This window comes from Apus apus, chromosome 19, assembly GCF_020740795.1.
Source record: "Apus apus isolate bApuApu2 chromosome 19, bApuApu2.pri.cur, whole genome shotgun sequence".
Taxonomy (NCBI): Eukaryota; Metazoa; Chordata; class Aves; order Apodiformes; family Apodidae; genus Apus; species Apus apus.
In genome coordinates, this window is record NC_067300.1 from 5,293,373 (window position 1) to 5,314,247 (window position 20,875).

Genomic DNA, 20,875 nt, shown 5'->3' on the forward strand with positions numbered 1-20,875 from the left:
TAGACCAGCAAACTACCCATGATTAACAGGTCTGCATAAAAGTACTGACAACTGTGATAATTGTTCTTAAATGCCATCTTTCAGACCAGTGCCATGTAGACCCTGGTCTCTGTCCCCATCCTACATGAGGAGGACAGCAAGCCAACACAGACAGGAGCCAGGGTGCTGGCTTCAGCCCCAAGACAGCAAGAGAAGAGTGATAGGGAAACTTTCCAAAATACTTAAATAATATAGGAAGCTCTGGAATAGGTTGCCCAGGGAGGTTGTTGATGCCCCCTCTCTGGAGATGTTCAAGGGCAGGTTGGATGAGGCTTGTGCAGCCTGGTCTGGTGGGAGGTGTCCCTGCTCATGGCAGGGAGGTTGGAACCTGATGATCTTTAAGGTCCCTTCCAACCTTCACCATTCTATGAATCTATGGAATCAAGGTCCTTTCTGGACCTGGAAGTCAACCCCTTCCTCTAACAGGTGTGCAAACTCAGGTACAAGAGGAGTGTTTTATCTATGTCTGCACAGCAGGTCAGAGGCAGGAAACAGGAACAAACATTCTGGCATCCTGCAACTGCTCTTGTTTTATGTAACCACTCCGAAAAATCCAGGGGAAATGCAAATGGATTTGTGGAGAAAATATGTATGCACTTACTGATGCTTTGGGATGCTCTTGTCATCCTCCTGTGAACCTTTGCAGCTTGAAAAATTGCCCCAGTGTAGCACGTCCCCGTTACATTTGGGCTGTGGTTGCAGAAAATCTCCCTTTCCTTCAAAATGCAGGACTTCCCTCCTCAAACAAGCAGGAACTCAGTCAGCTGTAGAGGTTCCCCCATATCCTCCTGCCATTAGGAAGATTTTCCAATTTCTGAAAAGAAGTGTTTAAAGAAACAGTTTCTTTGGCTTCACTTCAAGTATTTAGCTCATTTTTCAGCAAGCCAGAGGTCAGAGCAGGATCTGTAGGTCAGGAGCAGAAAAAGTCACTTTACACAGTGAAACCCCAAGACATAAGGAGTGTTGAATGAGTGGTCATTCCTCTGACTGAAGCTTTCTAGCATTTAGCAGGAGTTTGGAGGATTTTTTTCCCCCCTCCATGTGAATGCTGGAGGGGTGGGGGGAGCTGTGCACAGTTACACTTTTGTTAAATGCTGTGGGCTGTGAACCAGTGCACATAAAAGCTCTTCTGTGAGCAGGGTCCCATCTCCAGGCGTGTCACCAAGAGGGACTGGATGGAACAGCTTGCTTCTCAAGTAGCATCTCTCATGTAAAAGACATTCCGGGGAGATTACAAGCCTGTCACCTCTAGGAAACCCCCCCTTTCATTTGGAGAACACATTCAGGGATTGTTCTGGTCCTCGTGCCACTGAGCCTTGGGCTACTGCTGCCCCATGGTAAAATTTCCCATGGAATTTCTGGTGTGAAGCTGGGAAGATGTCAGATGCAGGTTTGCTTGCTGCTAGATTGGGTTTTCCAGCAGTGACAAGGGAGCCAAAGTGGGTGGGCAAACAGGCACACATGGAAACAGTAATATGTGTATAGGATTTTTTTGTTCAGTGGTCTGAGCGTTGTCCCATTCTGTGTGTAGGAAGGAGGAGCAAAACTAATGTCTCAGAAATCAAAATCTTTAGGATACTGATTTCTAGATGTGAGTGGGAAGTCAAACTAAATCCAGGATAGCACGAGTTAAAGATAACAATTAACTATAGGACTACAAAGAAATTAACTCCTGAACTGGTTTTCCATGGAAAGAGGGGTGTTTCTGGGAGCACTGCTTGGAGATGGATCATTCTGCTGGTGCAGTAGAAGAGGAATGAATATTGGAATCCAAGGGTGGGGAGCCTGGGGGCACGATGACTGTTACTGGGGCCTGCAGACGGGTGCAGGGATGAGTTTGCAAGGCCTGCCTGCTCAGATTCTGTGCTGCAAGTAGCTCCTGAGGCAGATGCTGTCCTGTACCTTTTGTTACTCAGCCCATCTAACTGTACCACGCTGCACCTTCCTCCTCTGCCAAGAATGTGGGTGTAATCACAGGTTCAGGACTAACCATGTTGGAACACATCAAGATCAGTTATTTTTTACCATTTTTAGGAGTACTGCCAGGCTACATCCTTTTCTCTCCATAGTTAGGAGAGCAGTTTAGTGTATCTAGCACAAGCCCCAGTCCTGGTTACAGCAGTTTCCTGTGTGCCAGACCAGACTTCCCATTGTCACTTCATCAGCAGGATGTGGCCAGTTCTCACTAGGATAAGACCACTTTGGTCTTTGGGAACAGGATGGGTTTCTGACCTCCCTTTGCCTGGATTACATGCTGTGAGTCTCACTGAATTCAGTGGTAAAGGCTTCATCTTATGTCAAGAGCCTGTGCTTTTCATAATCATGTTTTGTCACTGGATAGTGGGGCTAGATTCTTTATCCCTTCTTCCCTCCTTTTGGTTAAAGCCTTTTATGATTGTGTTGCTGTGCTTTGGTTTAGTTCTGGAAGAGCCTGCACCAGATTTTGCTGAAGGTGTGATCAGTTTTCTTACCCAGGAGATCTCCATCAGCAGCTGAGCTTCTTATGTTCCAGGTTTCCACCTGGAAACGATCACTTTCAGCAAAGTGTCTCACCAAACTGTGCAGTTTCCTCCAGCCTGACAGGGTTTTAAGCCTGCCCCAGGCTATGGTGGGGCAGGCTTTCAACCAACTGCACCAAGATGGGCTGTGAGCCAAGCTGCCTGCCTCCAAAGTTGAGTAACTGCTGAATTCCCTCCTCAAAACTAGCAGCAGTCTGGATTTATGAACCCTACCTAGATTATTGCATACGTGTGAGAGCTTTTTAGGAACTCATCTTTTATAGAGACTTCACTGTTCTGGTTTCTGTCACTTAATTTTCATGCATCTTTGAGACTTGAAAGACTTGGGTTGAAACACTTTTGCTGCCACAGACTTGTTGAAGTACATTAAGCAGCACATTAAGTCCCTGTTTCAGTGTCCCACCCAATGAGGTGAGCTGAGGTTGCCATAGTTTGCTGGGAAGATGAGTTTATTGAAGACTACTCAGTCATCAGTTACTCTGGTTACAGCAGCTATATGGGTTTTCAAATGACACTTTGAAACTCCAACTGCTCCATTTTAATTAAAATTGTTCCACTTTCAGTGGAAATTCACAGCCAGGCTAAGCTGTAGGAGAGTTTCAGGCTGAAAATTATGGAAGGAAGTTAAGAAGGGGACAAAAACTGTACCTGGTTTCAGGCTGAAAATTTGGAAGGAAGTTAAGAATGGGACTTTGAATTTATCCGGATTTAAAAAAAAAAAAAAAAAAGGTATTTGAAAAGTTCAGCCTCAGCCTTTTAATTGAAGAGCTTCTCACAGCAGAGCAGCGTGTGTTGCAGAACAGCACTGAGCACTCAACAACTGTCTGCACCACAAGATACAATGGCTAAATGAAAAATATTTTAAAAATTAAAAAGCCATTATTTTCTGTTAGAGTGTAGTAAAAATAAAACTGAAGAGACATCAGCCCACTGACATTCTCTCAAAAGAGAGCAAGGGCACTGAACTTGGATGGCAGTCACTTGTTTTTACAGCAGTGATTTTCTTTGGAAATCAGACCCTGAAGATTTTGGCCCCACATGGGCTGAAGAGCCCGTGGGCAGCACTGTAGCTTGCTGAGAAACTGTCTGAGTGGCTTTTTATCCCCCAGCCTGTGCTCCTCCTAACCAGAGGGTATGGTAAAGTGCTCCTCATGGTGATGTAAAGCTCCCACACAGTCTTGGCAGGATACGAGCCTTTGGAATTGAATCTTCAGGTTGTTTCATCTCCCAGGAACGTGTTCAAGAGGACTTAGAGTAGTTATTACTTCTGCCTGAAAGGTTAACAGATCTTCTGTGCTGTATACAGTCCTAGGACAAACTATTCTTAGCTGCTTCTTCCAGATAACTCCTTAAATAGTCTTCGGAAAATATGCAGGGTGGTTTAAAACATGATGCCCAAAGAGATACTGCTGGATGTGATCTGAGGTAGAAACTCTACGAGTGTCATTGGCTTGTGAGACCTGTGCAAAAATATGGATTTATAGATGGTTTGAACAGGGACTTGCCTCTGCTCCCCTTGTCTTACCATCCAGCCATCCGTTCTCTTTCTAACCTCTAAAGGCAAAAATCTGGTTCCTGTGGAAATGAGTTCATCTCAAATAGCCCAACAATTTAAAATTTCCCTATAGCAATTAGTTGATTTCTCTTCCATTTTGGCCCAAACAATTAGCACCCTTCCATACATCTGCTCCTCTCTGCCTAACTCCAGCTCTCCCTGCTGGGGCTCCCCGCAGAGCTTGGGCTGCTCTGACCCTAAAACAGCTTCTGTTCCAGGTTGTGGAATATTTGGTGTCACCAAATCATCTTGTCATGACTCATCTCGTGGTGACAGGCACACGACACCTTCTGTGAAGGCAGGTGGGAACCTGCAGCACATTTAGTGCTCTGAAGGCATCACCGGGGGTCCTGTTGAAGGCCTCTCCCATCAGCTCTGGCCACAGCACAGCCTGAGACTTCCTGCCAGTCCCAGGAGTAATGCAGATGCCTGCTGGCAGTATCATTATGGTTGGAAAAGACCTTTAAGATCATCAAGTCCAACCACTGCTGACTTCTTTTGACTCTTTGTTTCTTGTGTTGTTTTAGGGTCCCCCAGGTCCCCATGGAAACCCTGGCTCACCTGGCCCCCCAGGCCTGAAAGTAAGTATGAACTGGGGTGAGGAGCTCTCGCCTTCCTGTTTCAGAGGACAGTGCAGGGGGAAGGGCAGACTTCTTCATCCTGCTCCGTACAAAATGACAAGTAGTTGAAGCAGTTTCTCCCCAACCCTCTGCCCAGGAAGCACAGCCAAAGCCTTGTCCTGTGCTTGTGACAGACCCTGACGTGTGTTTCAGTTCTTGGTTCTTGCTAATTTCAAAGATTGCCTAATTAGGATCCTGCTGAAGCCATCCCTGTGCCAGGGAGCAAACTGCTATGTTGAGATGAGGACAGTGGAATCCCCCCTCTCCAGAGCCCCCCCATGTCCAAGTTTCTTTCCTTTCTCATTTCTCTGCACTTTGCAGCCTCCTCATCCAGCTTTGGGTGCAGACAGCAGGTGGGAGTTGGGAGGACTGGCAGCACCCAAATTTCATTCCTTGTGTCTCCTTCCCTATCCAGCATTTCTGGGAACCCTGACCTCCCTCCATCAGTCCTCCCAGACTGATCCCTTTGCTTCCTTCTACACGTCCTTCTCTCTCCCATGAGATCCCACAGGCACCTCCTGCAGTGTCAGGAGCCCCATGTTTTGTCCTTTTCTCCTCTACACGAATTATCCCCAGGGAGCTGCAGCTGGGTGGGAGCTGGAGCTCTGCAAAGATGGAGAAACCCCCCAGCTGGACCTCCTCCTTTTGCCTGAGACTTCAGCACAGATGCTGAAGATGTTTCAGAAAGATGTTTTCATTCCCAGCTTGTACCTGTGCCTAAGGCTTTGAAACTCTGGGATGTTCCTGGGAAACTGCTTTGGATTGTTTTGGTGTCATTGTTTACATGGAAATAGATTTATATAACACCTCTCTGGGACTGAAGAATAGCTGAGTTTTGACAGGCAGTGCTTGAGAGAGGTTTTCACTACCAAGGAAGCTGTAGGATGTGTCAGCCAAACCTAGAGAAAGTTACAAGCAAGACTCCTTTCTCTTCATGATCTCATCAGTAGGCAGAGATGTTCTGAACACTATTGATGCTCTGGGAAAAAGATTGTGGAAACTTGGCTTGTTGCCTCTCCCTGATTAAAGATTAGGCACTGGAGCCATGCTGGTGAGCAGCAGCTGGTTTACATTCTAAAGTGTAGTTATGTGGCCTGAGAAGTGAGGCTGTAAAAGTTCTACGTCTTAGTTTTCTGCATTTATCCTCCATCGATGACTTCCACAGCACACTTGTTGAGTTTTAGAAGTCAAATCAAAGTTCTTTTATTTAACTTCCAGTCCTGCAAATTCAGCCTGATCCAATCTGTAGAGTCAAACTGCATTTCTATGCTATAAGATTTAAAACAAAAAACAACAAACAAACCAAAAACAAAACAAAACCAACCAAACAAAAAAGCATCAAACCTAATTGTAGAGAGGCTCATATTCCTCAGTCATTGCACTGAGCAGATGGCAGGAGGTAGGGAGAGCAGTGGGGCTCTACCTGCTGCAGTAAATCAATTTTGCAGAGTAGGAATTAATACCCTGCTACCATGAGGACTGCTCTGATCTGTTCCAAGCAGTTGTAGCACCCATTGACTGCTCTGAAGCTCAAAGAGTGGAAGAATTGCCCTGATAACAGCTGCATGCAAAGCAAGATTTTCTGCATGACTTCATTTACTGTTTGGAAACCAGGCAGCCTTCATTCAGAACTTGCAGAGATGCATCTGCCTTGAATCAGCAGTGCTCCCTACAGTCCGTTGCCCAGTAATCTCACTCCCTGAACCCTGCAGCTTGTGGTGGGTGGTGGAGAAGGGAGATCTACACTCTGTGCGAGGTGGGAAGTGCATGTTCCATGTAGTCTCAGTGAGGCTGCATGGAAAAGCTGCTCAGCTGGCTGGAACTAGACCTTTGTGCTGCTAATGAGAAACGCCAGGGAATAAATATTATCACTCCTTTGTAGGGTCTCACCTTCCCTCCAAGCACTTCACTTGGCAAGCATTAATTAACCCTCACAACTGTGCTGTGCTTGGTGGCTGGTTTTGAATCCTGAGCTGCTGATGTAGCACACAGAGGTTGTGACTTCTTTATGATCCCAGGAGTGTTAATGGCCAGTGCCTGATACTGGGATACCTGTGTCCTACCTGTAGAGATGTTATACAGACCTGAGCTGCTCTGTGTGCTAAGCCTTTCCTCTCCCCTGCCAAAAGAATGTGAAATCCTTCAAATCTCTCCTGAATTTTTTCCCATTTCTACCTCCCACTGTGTTAGGTGCACACACCGCCTCTCCACCTTTTCGGAATCTGATCTGGAATTTTCAAAGGTATCTACTGGAATAAGATGAACAAATGCTGCTGAAATCCCAGCCTGTGCTCATTAGAAGATCACAGTCTTAAATTGTAATTTTTCTTGTCACGGTTGTTAAAGAGGAAAATAAAGAATACTGCCACTTAAGATCCAGTGTGCCTCTCTCCTCTGCCAGCCTGGAAGCCTCACAATTGCTCTGGCTGCTGGTAGTGTCTAATTAGTGTAACTTTCTCTGCAGTTTCATCAGTTCCCCACAGTTAAAAAAGCAAGAGCAACTAGCAAGTTGTTAAGAAGGATGGTTTAGCTACGGTAATAGGCTTGGTAATTATTTTTGTGATGGTAGCTGTAGACAAGGAAGAAATCACAGCTGTCTAGTCTAATAAGTATCAAAAGTCCTGACATTGCCTTCTTCCAGTTGTCCTTTCTTTAGTCAATTTAATACTGTCAAATACTATTTAAAACTCAATGCTTTAACAGCAGCAATCACTCCCCAAAACCAGCCCCAGCAGGACAGCTAAACCCAGGGACTTCACACGTTTGGGATGTTGGGGCAAGATGGAGATAAAACAAAATGCTTTTCTAATTTGGAAGTTTGGTGTAAGCAGAACCACATCTGTGGGCTGGGTCCTTGGAGTATGTCATTAATTTCAGTTTTTTATTTCAGGGTCAGAAAGGTGATCCTGGGCTGTCGCCTGGCAAAGCTCGCAATGGACAGAAGGTAAGAGGTTGCCCAGAGTGCACAGGCACCAGAAAACCCCAGTGTGCTTGAACCCTGGGCAGACACATGGAGGGAGTCCCTGCTGCAGCCCCAAGCACCACAGCTACTCACTAGACTTGGGACTGAGGCCTTTCCACCAAGGGCTTCTCAAATCAACACAACTGGGAAGTGTAACTGGTTTCTGGATTTAGCAACTGTTAAGAATCAGAGTTCTGCTAATTCTTTTCAATAAATTACAGCTCCTATTTTTGCTGTTTCACAGCTGAATGATTTTTACTGAGGCAACAAGGCCTCACAGAAGTCTAGAAATGAATAGCAGAGCAATCAGGGCTCCACAACTTCTACCTCAATTAATTCTTTCAGCTGTGCCTGCACAATACTTCATAACTCAAGTCCAGGGCAAGAAGCCTGGTCCTCTTCCTTTCACCATAAGCTATAAATGCACAGCTAATAGAAAGCATCAGCCACGAAGAACTTGGACCATTCATTTGAAACCAGATGCCTCCACGAAGCACAGCAAGCCACACAAATGCAAGATGGAGGGTGACTCTTGGAAACAGTGAGAAGGCAAAGTCTGAAATGATGCTTTTAGCTTAACAGCACGAGATGCCTTTTGAAATTTCTGGTACACTACATCAGAATGGCATCACATGGAAATCATTCACCCACAGAGTCTGGAACCATTTTCTTGTAAGCAGGCTCAGTGTAAGAAAGGGAGAGATCCAGATCACTTTTAGCTCATGTTAACAAGGCTTTATTCCTGTTAGCAGTAATAGAAACAAGGAGCTTCCAGCAGGAGTCTGGAGTGATGCCTAATTTTCAAGCTAGATACTCCAAATGTTTTTTTCAGGAAGCAGGCTCAGCTCAGTGTTAAAGAGTCAAAAGGGGGGCTTGATCCTAATCAGAAAAGGCCAAAATGGGCTTGTAGAAATGGATTGGGTGTTAGAGAGGTCTCACAGCAGTGTGCTTCTCCATTCCTGTGATGTCTTGGATATGCCAGCTGGGATGGGATGAAATCCCTTTTCAAAAGTACAGGCCACTGAAAAAAAACCCACCAGCAGTATCCTGTGCAGTTTCAATCCACGTCATGCATCAGGTAAAATAATTATACCATCAGTACCACCTGAACTGGAGCTGTGGGCTGAGCCAGTGCAGGAGCAGAGTGGGAGCACAACTGCTGGATTTGTCAGGAGGTACCTGTTGTCCTCGTTGCAAATGAAAACTGAAATTTTCTTTCCTGGATGAATCAGATGCCTATCAAAAGGCAAATGAAACGCATGACTGAATGAGATCACTGAAAAAAAAAGCATTCATTCTGCTGGCAAAAAGCTGGACTCCAGCAGCAGCTGCCATTGATTAACTGGGTTTATAATTTATATGAGCCAGTTAATAGAGATGATGTCTAAATCTGCACTTTTCATCCAGTCAGTTTTTGAAGACTTGGAATGAGAATCAGAAATACCAATAGTTGGGGGCTACTGTCAGCAAAACAGTTTCAGTAACAGTCCACTAGGCATGGGGAAAACATTGCTGGAAATTAATTCAGCTTTCTTGATTCCTGCAGGGAGACGTAGGCTTGCCTGGTTTGACTGGGTTCTCTGGACCACCTGGTAGAAAGGTAGGAGTATGTTATTTTCTTGTGAATTAGATTACTCTTTTTTTTTTTCCTTTTAATTTTAAAATAATTTCATGAATTCCTAGTACCCAGGATACATAGGGACAGAGCACAAGATCCACCCCTGCCTTACACTGCAGCAGTGAGTGCTTGCATTCCTTGTGGGCAAGTCTGCACAGGAATTCCTTAGCAACCCATGCCCAGAGCTCACATCCTTCACGTATCAAGGATGCTTCAGTTGACCTTCCAATTCCAGGCTGTGTTGGCATGTTGGTTTCATTCTGTGGAAGCTTCACCCTGATGCAGGGAGCTGTTTGATAGCTGGGCTCAGCAGCAGTGACTGCCCTGACACTGCAAAGGGGAGCAGTTAAAATTAGCATCTTGTTTCAATCACTTCATCAGTCAATGGGCCATTGAATATATACTGTTCTTCAGGCCAATTAGCTGCACACAAACACCTACTCAGCTATGCTTTAAGACTCTGGGGGGAGAAAGAAAGTGTGGAGGAGGCAGAAAGAAACCCTCCCTCTCCATGATTGTTTGTTTGTATGCTTTATATTGGAACCAATTTGCCAAGAGTAGGGGTTGGGTTCATTTTTCTTCTCCCGAGGCTGGTCATGCTTGAGGTGCTGTGTGGAGCTAGGAGCAGTAGAGTGATTAATTACTGATCTTTTGCTGTCACAAACCAGTTCTAACAAATAGGGTGCAAAGAATACTATTTTCCTGGTATAACAGCTCATAAAGCAGAACCTTGTGGTTACGATCAGCAAAATGCAATGTCAGGAGTGCAAGGACTCGTAGTGGAAAAAGTAGAGAAGGAATAGGAGATTGAACAAACACATTCCTGCATCCAGCACATGGCCTTCACATCTGATTTCAGCTCCCCCAGGACAGGGCAAAGGCAGGGGTATGCTTCTGTTTCTTAAAGTAACGAGCAAGTTGGATGCTGAAGTTTTTCCTTTGGTGCAGCTTAAAAAAAAACCCAACAACCTCCCAGTAGCACTAGTCTGGCAGTGGTTTTGGCATAACCTGGCTCTTATTAGCCTCCTGCATGAAGAAAAAAACTTTCAGCTGTTGGAGAAATGTTTGGAAAAAAATCTTTTTTTATCTGGATTCCCTGCTGGCTTTCTCCCAGGGAAAACATGCTGGTGTTTGGCTGAAGGCAGGCAACACATCTTGGCTACCAGAAAACAGCAACGCCTTGGAAATGGACATCCCTCCAGCTCCCCGCATGGAGGGACTGTGGAAAGAGCTCTGAGGGCTTTGATCTGAAAATGCCATGTAGGAGCTTTCAAACAGGCAAAGTATTTCACCAAGGGAAAGAAAGTTTTCCCCTCGATGAAACAACTGGCTCAGCAGCCTGAGCTGGAGCCACAACTGGGCAGCAACTGGGTAGAGCAGCCACCACCGCAGCGCCCGCTCGTCGTAGGGTTGGAGAGTCTGAGCTCAGAGCACCCCAAAGTCATTTTGCCCACGTTCATCTAAGAGGGGCTGAAGCTGCCTAGTGGATGGGTGTAATTCTCATCCTCTCCACGCAGGGCCAATGTGGCTTTTGCTGGCTAGCAGTGCTCTGAAGCAGTGGCAGGACCTGGCTGCTCCACCAGTCCCTCTGCAGCCTGCGAGGTGTCTGCGGGCTTGGGCTTTGGCCTGTGGGCTGCAGACTCTGCAGTTCCATCTCAGCAGAGCACTGCATCCTTGCTCCCAGCCTCAGCTGCTGTGGAGGAGAAAAAGGTTGTAGGAAAGTGCCAGAGTGGAGAAGACAGCAGCAGTGAGAGGGGAAAAGCTTGGTTAAAGTCACTCAGAGAGCAGAGACAGAGCTGGGAGTTGGTCAGTGCCCCCAAACACGTCCTGCCACACGGATCTCCTTCACTGGCCCCTTTGCACTTCCTATCAAAGTACAGGATGATCCTTTTTAGCCAGGAGAGCGTGAATTATAAATACCATCACAGATGAGTAAATCCCTCTCTGGAGTGCAATTTCCTTTCTAAATCACAGGCCTTTGTGCTGAGCACCGTGTAATCGTCAGGAAGCGTTTGGATAAAAGAGCAGAAGCAGTTGTTTTCATACCCTCTGCCCTGTCATTTTAGTGCTATTTGAAGAGGATTTTAGCAGGTAAATACTTCCACGTTGTAGCCAACTTTAGCATACACAAGCCTTTCTGGTTTTTCCTCACTATAATTAACCTGAGGCAGGAATAACTGCAGATACCTTAAAGAAACACATCCTTGGAGCTTCCCAGAGCTCATTGTATGTAGTGAGGAGGATATTTAATAGGGTGCAACAGTAGTAGAGTGTCTATGTGTTTAAGTGCTGTTCACTTACCATTATAGAGATAACAACACAACACTTGGTACAGGTTTTAGCTCAGGATGTGCTTTGAGCATCTCAAGGAGATACCACCTGCTCTGGGTGGACATCAGGCTGGCAACACTACAGGAACCCAGTCAGAGCAGAATGATTTGAAGCAGCCAAGCTAGGCACCTCTTTCATCCGTGGAGGGAGCAAGATCTCTCTGAGCATGTGTATCCAGAGAAGTAGGTGTTCCAGCTGTCTGGAGACAAAGGTAGTTCCTGCTCCAGGCTGTGGTTGTGCAGAAGCCTGAGGAAGAAACTCCATGGACTCCATGCTAAATCCCAGGGCAGGTCTGGAGATCCTGAACCCAGGGCTGTTCCAGTTGGCAGCTCTCTCTGGAAGAGGTGAGGAGGGGGCAGAACAGATGGTCTCTGTCTGCACAACACCCTGCTGGTCTGAGCTCCAGGGACGGGTGATACCAATACAGGCCCTTCCAGACCTGGGTGTGTCTGGATCTTTATAAAGCACGTTTACCTTCAGGTCAGACATCCAGCCAGTGTGGAGCATCCTCCTCCTTTCTGCTGAGGCTGAGCCTCTGTCTAGGAGCCAGGGAAAGGATCTCATGGGGCAGATTCCTGGAGAGAGGCAGGGAGGTCCCATCTGCTGGTCCTGCTCCAAGAGCTGCTGGGGCAGTTCCAGTTAGGAGCCGCTGGCTGAACTGCCCCAGCAGAGTTTAGAAAAGTACCTTCTAGGTGGCTGAGATAAGGGTCAGGAGGTAGCTAAATGGTCTTTCAGGTCACCCACTACCTTCTCAGGGATTACAGCTCAGTCAAAAGAACAGGCTGAGAAACATCAGCAAGGTCAAGCAGGAAAGGATCAGTAAAAAGGGAATCAACATTTTTCCAGGTCAAAATGTCTAAAATAATGAGCAAGAAGGAATGCAAAGGGCAGTGGGTAGTAGCCAGGGTGGCTGAGAGCATTGCATTCCTCTGCCAGCCAAGGCTGAAGCTGCAGGTCTAGGATAGCCCCTGGGAAGAATAAAACAAGCACTAAGCAGAGGTGTGGAGCTGGGAGCAAGAAGCAGGTCTGGGTTCCTCTGCAAAGGGCCAAGTTCTCGGCCAACCCAGGGTTGGGTTCTGGCTTCCAGAGCAGGGGCTGCTCCTCTCTGGGTTTCACAGACAAGCACAGCCAGCCAGGAGCCCTGGCTGGGGACAGGGTGAGTAGCAGAGACTGAGCTACAATTTGCAATTGTATCTCACCCTGAAAGCATTTAGTTATTTCTCTAGTATTTGTGCAAGGATTGTTTCTTCTTTATTTTCTCACTCCACTTGTTTCCAGCTAAATTTTCTGCCTTTTTCTTTTTTTTAAGTCTTGCTAGTAGCCCAGCTAAACAGTCATCTCTGTAACTGAATTTAATCTTCTAATCTGCTCTGAATCCATTTGATAGAAATGAGATTGTTTTAAATAGCTGAAGCAAGAGAGTAAAAGAAAGGGGGGGGGGGGGGGGGGGGCGTGGGGGGGTGGAAATCTGAAGTGCCTGCCACTTGGATGACTTAGTGTTTGAAGAGAGCTCCAGGTAAATCCTGGAGAAAGCCAACTTTTAACATACACACTGATCAGTCTGCAGTTGAACAGGCTGCCTTTGTCCTGCTCCAGTGTTTGCATCTCAGAAAACAAAACCAAAAACAAAACAACAAAACAAAATTAAAAAAAAAAAAAAAAAAACTGAAAAATTGAAGCAGGTTTATGAAAGACCTGTGAGAATGATTTGAAGCCTGTAACACTCATCAGCTGGCAACCTGGATTAAGAAACTCACTCTAATTAATTCAGAAGAGCACAGGTTAAAAGACAGCCCTCTCACTGGTTTAGTGAAGGACTCTGAATCTTGTCTTACCTTGTAGTAATTAGATTAGAAAAGCTAAAAGCTAGGCAGTCATGCTAGACACAAAATGGAAGATTCCCATGACAGTAGATGGTTATTTTGGTGTTTCCTCTGGCATTTCAAGCCTGAAGTTGAAATGTGACCCATGTTGCAGTCCCCAAATTTGCCCAAAGCCAACGTTTGACCTCACAAGCCTGTGGTTTCCTGAGGATTAAGGAGAGTTTTGCTGAAGGTGTAGATTACAAATAGACAGGTCTGAGAGTAGATTGAACTCTAAGTCTGTTCACAGAGCAAGTCCTTCTCGAGGAACCATCAGGCCAGACCCCAGAGGGCACAGGCTGCTCCTTCTGCGCAGTGTTGTAGCAGCCTGGGGACATCAACAGGGTTTGGGTGATGCAAGGACAGAGCAGCACCTTAAATCTTTGTGTGATTGTTTAGTGCTACCCCAGATCTAAAAACCTGCTTCTCCTCAGAATTGTGCTCCCATCTGCAAAGAGAAAGTCAAATCAAAATGATATTTAAAAATATATATTATTTTTATTATTATTAATAATATTTTTCTTCCTATTTCAACAGGGATATAAAGGCTACCCTGGACCACCAGGTCATCCTGGAGACCAGGTGAGTCTTCCCAGTTTCCGACATGGAACCTCTAAGGAGGGATGGGTTTGCTGGCTCTGAGGCTGGTTTGGCTCCTGCACAACCTGCTCAGTGTGCACAGCCAGGTCCTGCCAGGGGCAGCCTGGGATGTGCAGTGAGCTCCTGTCCTGCTGGAGCTGGGCACATACACTGACCCAGCATCAGCAAGTTTCTGGCAGGAGGTTGCCTTGGGCTCTCTAAATTTAATTTCTAATTTTTCTTGCTCAACCATGTTAAATTTACACAGTGAAAGAAAAACCGACTTACCTTACTCCCCCTTTATTTTCCCTTTTGCATTCTTTTCACCTGCAGTTTACTAACCACATCTTATGAAGTACTAACCTGTCATTCCCCTCCCAAAGCCTATTCTCCTTCTCCCCTTTTCTCCCCCCTCTTTATTTGGTTAAGTCTGATGTTTGCATTTCAGAAAAAAAAAAAAAAGGCAATGAATAGCAGGCCCTGTTAGCAATGATGTTAAAGGATATTATACATGAATCCATTTAGTTTTGAAGAATTTGGCAGTGCTTTCCAGCCAGCAAAACAGTTCCATATGCCAGATATAGACGCAGTCTTACACCTTCTCTAAGCCTCCTTGTTTCAAACTATCTGCTGCTTTCACTGCAGATGGAGAGAGAAGGAGAAATGGCAACACTTAGTGCCCAGATCCTATTGACTTGGCTTCGGTGTTTTCCCTTCGTTACTTTATTTCACTCTCTACCCTTAATATTTTTGTCCTCTATACATTTGTATCAGGTTAATCCACCTCCCTTTCCCCCCAGTTCAAAGAATGAAGCAGCTAAAAAGGCTTCCCAAGTGTGACACTCACCTCCTGTGCCTTTTCTTCCTTCTTTCCAAAGGGTGAACGAGGACCAGCTGGAAGTCCTGGTGCCAAAGGTTATCCTGGCAGGCAGGTGCAGTAAATCTCATCGTGCTGTGCACAGACTAGGGATTTGGGTGTGCAGGTAGCTAAACACGTGCCCTGCTAAAGACATGTCCCACTAAAAGCAGTGCAGACTTCTAGAATATGTCTGAATATTTTCCCTCTTCCCAAGATGCTGTGTTGGCGACACATCCCTTCAACTCTGGGCAACACTAAGGTTGTTAGAAAGTATTTTGTGCCTCTGATGGCTAAAATACGGATTTCTACAGCAAAGTCTGACATATATTTACTTCAGTATAGCAGCAAAAGAGAGAGGGGGAAGCAGCAGTGCAGAGAGATAAACCTGCAAGCTGCTAACCCTTCATTTTTAGGCACATTTTGTATCTAATGTTGAACAGGTTAGAAAGAGAAGGCAGGACTGCCAAAAGAGAAGATTTAGAGGAACTCTCACTAGTAAAATTCACTGACAAAATCATATATATACATAAACAATTATACATGGACCATAACTATATATAAATCATATTTACAGCTAGGGGGAAAAAAAAATGTTTTATGAAAGAAAATCAAGTCTTTGTGTTCATTCTGAAGAAATTGCACAAAGACAACTCCAGGAATGGAGGAGTGTCCAAAGGAAAATGGATCAAGATTGGACACTGTTGTCTTACTGATATAAGATGCTGAGTAGTAAGAAGAAAGCTAAGAGGAAGAATTTGTAGGACTCTAAATGGAATCTGTTCAAGGACAGAAGTCCTGGCCCTGTAACATTTTACGGTGAAATGAGTTTGTCATGGTTTTCTAAAATGGACACATTAATGTTGGATTCTGCCACAACTATCTTGAAGTCTATAGCTAAGAAGCCAGGCTGATGTCAAAATCCTAAGCAGTCTATCATGAGTTCATATGTGAGTTTTTACAGAGATGTGCAGGTTGTTGGACAAAATGTGAACTAGCTGTGCAGAGCAAGGCTGCAACCCCTGCCTCAGACTATCATCAGTGTATGATTACATTGAAAATTAGAGTGACACCTTGCTTGACAAATGGTAGGTAGAATCTGCAGATGCACGTCAGAGAGTGCAGATGGTAGAACTGGATGAGAGTTTTCTGCACCTGACTAAATGCTCCATTCAGGCTCTGAAAGGCTTTTTGAGATTTGCATTCCATAGGATCTCCTAGGTGGGAATATGTGACACACAGGGAGTGGTGGGAGCTCTGATGGTCCTACAAGGTTAATGAATGCTGCTCCTAGCATGTTCCAGCCATCAGATAAGCAGGGTGAAATCTTTGCACTTGACAAAGAAGAACAAAAGTGCTTTCTTAAAATGTGTTTTGGGTCAATAAAGTGACTTTTTTTTTTTTTTTTAAGGCAGCTTTTTTCCTATCTGAATGCTGTGTCTATCCAGAGTCTGAGCTGTTTACTTTACTGAGATTTTACTACTTGTTACTCCTGTCAGCTGTGCTGGCTCTGCAGTGCTCTGGGAGAGAGAGCTTGGCTCTGTTTGGATTTGCTCATCACAGGCAGGATTGTGAACTTCACCCCGATGGCTGAAATCTTTGGCAACGATGCACGAGCCAGGAAAGAGCACAACCTGACTTTCAGATCCCAGGCTGAGTGTGCAGTGCTGCCAGCCAGAAAAAAAAAAAAAAAAAAAAAAAAAAAAAAAAAAAGACAAGAAAAAAAAAAAAGGACTAAGCCTTCTTTTTTTTCTTTTTTCTTTTTCTTTTTTTTCCTTTTCCAGAAAAGCCCAACAACATTTGGAGCTAGGAAAAAAATTAAAAAAAAAAAAAAATTTACCTGGAAACTTCATAGAATCATAGAATTGCAGAATGGTTAAGGCTGGAGGGGACCTTAGATCTTCAGGTTCCAGCCTCCCTGCTATGAGCAGGGACACCTCCCACCAGACCAGGCTGCACAAGCCTCATCCAACCTGCCCTTGAACATCCCCAGGGAGGGGGAACCTACTTGCTAGAAGACAAAAAGAGATTACACAAACTTGCTAGAAGGCAAAACCCGTTAAAATCAATTATGTGCTTTTACAGGGTTGGATTTTTTCCACAGGACTGGAAGTGAGCAGCAATAGACGTAGCAGTAGAGTGGGGAATGTATTTTCAGTTCTTCCCATAGCTGGTGATGCTGCAAAGGGATAGAGGTGTTGCAGTGTGCTTTCTAGACTGTAGAAATTTGAGGGACTTCCTCAGTGTGTGGTCCCTAAACAGGTATGGAAATGGCTTTGTCATTGGCTGTTCCTGAGCTCAGTTAGGCAGGAAAAGGAGGAGAGCTGTTGGGCACAAGGGCATCACTGCCCCTCACGTCACGCGGCCTCTGAGCTCCCTGCTGCAGGAGCCTTTTTGGTCTTTACGGTCAGAAATCTCTCCCTCAGCCCTGGGAAAGGCTCCCTACGAGCAGCAGTCTCAGGTTCTGCAGAGTCCCAGCTCCCCAGCAATGGGGCATTTGTTCTTTGTATCATTTTTCTCCTTTGTTGATGGGCCTTGGCCTCAGCGCTGGGAGCAGAACCAGGCCGGGGGACGCTGCGGAGCTGGCACAGCTCACGGGGGGGAGTTAAAACCTGTCCACATTTGTCTCTGTTTTTCCCTTTCTGTTCTAGGGTTTACCTGGCCCCATAGGGGAAACTGGTCCAAAAGGCAGTCGGGTAAGCAGCCTTTCATTTGTCTTTTTTCTCTACTTGTTTTTACCAAAGGCTTTTAAGGAACTTTGAGCTCGATTCCGCGACTACCTTTACTCTGTTGGATTCAGGGGTTTAAACTGCCCGTCCCTTGTTTATTGAAATCCTGCTGAATTTTTTGCATTAAACATGGAATGTTCCAAGACCGAAGTCCACCAATAGTGCTGATGACACAAAGTCAACCCCTTCAGAGCTCACATTGCAGGAGAGGAGGGAATAGCATACAGATTTCCACCAAAGTCTGAACTTCCCGCAAGGCCCATCTCCCAAAGGCCCCGTTAGTTTCAGTGAGTGTGGTTGAGCCACCTTCAGCCATGCTGAACATGGGCTCTTTGGGGCACATTCCTGAGTTTGGGAGTGATTTATATCATTATGCAGAACAGCAAGCCAGCATCTTGAAGCCATGTGCAAATACAAACAAGAGTATCTCAGTCCTGCCAGGTTTTGCTCACCAAATTGAATTGCCGGGGGCTCATTTGCACTGCAAAGGATTATTCTTCATTCTTTTTTTTACCAATTAAGGTTCTCATTAATCACACACTGTTCTTTCCCTGCAATTATAAAGTCACAGCGAGACCCTGAGCCAATAAAATCCCTCCTTCCTCTAACATGTGATACTTTCTCCATGTGCAGTGATTTCAAGCAGCTGGCTTTCATCTCTAGGAAAACTGGAAGGAATAAACAAATATTGAGCCTGTAGCTGTGTTCCTGAGATGGTGTGTTCAGTGTCCTGCAGGAGAGAGGAAGATCTGAGATAGCACAGCTTGATCACTTTGCTTCTTCAAGTGATAAAGTTTTCCCTGGGGCATCAATTTCACTGGCCTAACCAGGGCCTGGTGGAATTATCAAGAGGGAGATGTGCAGAATGTAACACTGGAAAATTATTTTCCTCTTTGCACCCCTGAGTGCTGAGGCCTGAGGTATTTGCAGCTGCCCAAGAAAGCCATTTCTCAGTTCAGCTGCAGGCAATCAGAACTGGGCCCTAGGTGAGGTATCTGCATTTGGTGGATTGAGGCAGCCAGCTGTGGATTCTTCTCCATCCTCCACCTCTGTTGGTTTTTCCTTCTGCAGGAAGTATTTCAGGAGTTTGAGTCGTTTTTCCTGGGGTTCAGGAGGCAAAGGCAGGCAGCATCATTTTCATGTGGCTGTATTTCCCAGCTGGGAAGCATCCCTGAAGGAAGTGCAACCTAAAGGGAGCAATGGAGTGGTGGGGAAAAAGAAGGATTTTGTGATGATGGAGAAAGAAAGATGAGAGAAAATCCATGTTAACACTTGGCTTGTGCAAGGAGGAGGTGCCACTGAGGGGGCTCCCTGCTGAAATTCACTTCCTCTTGGTTCTGCATGTTTGGCACAAATTAGTCCTTTGCAAAGGACCCGCACACAAGGTAACTTTGTACTAACTGCTGAGCAAAGAGGATTAAACACAAGGCTACAATTGTTGCAAGGAAAGGGAAGTGTGGCATTTGTGTCCTGGCCAGCAGGATCCCAAGGCTGCAGGGAAACCTCCCATACTTGAAGGTGCAATGCCTGCTGGGGAGCCCGAAAGGAGGGGATTTTATGGGAAATGTGGTACAAAGGAGGCTGCCTTAGAGCTGGTGTCAGAGGATCTGTGCCTCTGGACAAGCTGAGCCTCCTGCACTGGTCCATAGAGCCTGAGATGGCACCTCAGCCTCTTCCTGCCCAGCAGAGCTCTGGGTGCTTGAGGTGACAAAGTCTTTGCAAAAGGTCTTGGTGCTGCAGCAGGGTTTGCAGGGAAAGGCTCTTGGCAGAGCTGTTACTGGTTTGCTCCTCTCTCAGCAGCCTTGCAGGCCAGGAGAAGGTGGTGATTGTGTGAGAAGGAGCCACAGTGTGAGAGCACCATGTGACATAAGCAGAGAGGCCTTGGTACAACAGGACAATTTCACAGCACAGCTGGGAATGAGCGTGAGAGGCAGGGAAGGAGTCCTTGGAGAGATGAAGGGAGCTGTGGGCATGTGGGTTACTTTTGCCATCACTCTTGCTAACATTGAACTAAGCTCCATTTCCCCCAGGTGCACTCAGAGCCAGCCCAGGTAAGGTTTCTACATGCTGGCCTCTTCCTGCCTGGAGTCCTCATGATCCCTGGTGTGAGGGTATGTGCCCTTGGACTACATCGTGGAAGCCAGCACCATGCAGTCCATGGGCATATACACTTGCCTCAAGGTTTATTTCATCACGGCTTCCCTTGACCAGCGCTGGAGGATGTTCTGCTGCTCAGGAGACACAGACTGACTGTCTGCTCAAGGAGGAAGGTATTTGACTACTTGTTTCCTCTTTTCTTTAGGGTTATATTGGACTCCCAGGATTATTTGGGCTACCAGGGGCTGATGGAGAACGAGTGAGTATTTTGTGAAAACAAAACAAAACAAAACAAAAACACAAAAAAACACCAAACTACAAACTTGGTGTGTTGCTTGACCTCAGTTTTCATGGCCTGTTGTAACCTTCTCTGACCCTTGCTCCTGAGGAAAGAGGCAAGCATGTCTAGTGTTTAACCATGTCTTCTTTAGCCTATTCCTGCCCTTGCATGAAGACCTGCCTCCCCATATGGTGTTGACCTCCAGCTCAGGAAAACCAAGGCTTCAGACAGGGTCATCAGAGCTCACTGTTGAGTAGAGAGGAGCTTTTCTATATTTTCCTTCACTTAAAACCTGCCTTCCTCCTCCCCCTTACTAGTTCATGTTAGTAGGATGGGGCAGGAAGGAAAATGTACATGGAAATACCCTGCTCTCACAGGAGTGACATCTCAGCTACAGTGTCCCAGCATTTTTGGGTGTCCAGCTGGAGGTGTCTGGAAGGAGGCTGGCTCTTGGAAGGGGCTGACAATGGCTTTTCATCCAGTTGCATGGAGTTGGGCAGTCAAGGCTGGGGCCTGTGGACAGGCAGCTGTGGCTGCTGTTCCCATGTGTCCTCCCTTTCCCCCATACTTTTCATCATGCCTTCTCCAAACCCATGTGTTCAGAGCTTTGCAGGACCTCTCCTGCTTTTTTGCTCTTCTCCCCACGTTCCCCCACCTGCCTGATCTCTCCCATCCAAGGACCCCCTCTTCCCACTGCAAGAGCATCTAAGGAAGGTCACTGTAAGATGAAGACTCTTATTCCAGCTTTTTCTGCCTCAAATGCCAGCTCCAGAAACCAGAGAGGCCCCAAGAGTGTGTGGGACTGACTGTGTGTGTGTGTGCCTGCCT

The 20,875-nt window shown here is 46.0% G+C and overlaps 1 protein-coding gene across 3 annotated transcripts in view; it reads left to right on the forward strand.

Annotated features, from left to right (window-relative positions):
* The window catches only part of COL27A1 (collagen type XXVII alpha 1 chain), a 148,987-nt gene that overhangs the window by 28,796 nt on the left and 99,316 nt on the right, over positions 1-20,875 (forward strand). For all 3 annotated transcript variants that reach the window (XM_051636281.1, XM_051636284.1, XM_051636282.1), the window contains exons 5-11: positions 4,641-4,694; positions 7,624-7,677; positions 9,242-9,295; positions 14,044-14,088; positions 14,964-15,017; positions 17,593-17,637; positions 19,973-20,026. In XM_051636281.1, coding sequence (XP_051492241.1) covers positions 4,641-4,694; positions 7,624-7,677; positions 9,242-9,295; positions 14,044-14,088; positions 14,964-15,017; positions 17,593-17,637; positions 19,973-20,026 — 360 coding nt within the window. The remainder of the gene's footprint in view (positions 1-4,640; positions 4,695-7,623; positions 7,678-9,241; positions 9,296-14,043; positions 14,089-14,963; positions 15,018-17,592; positions 17,638-19,972; positions 20,027-20,875) is intronic.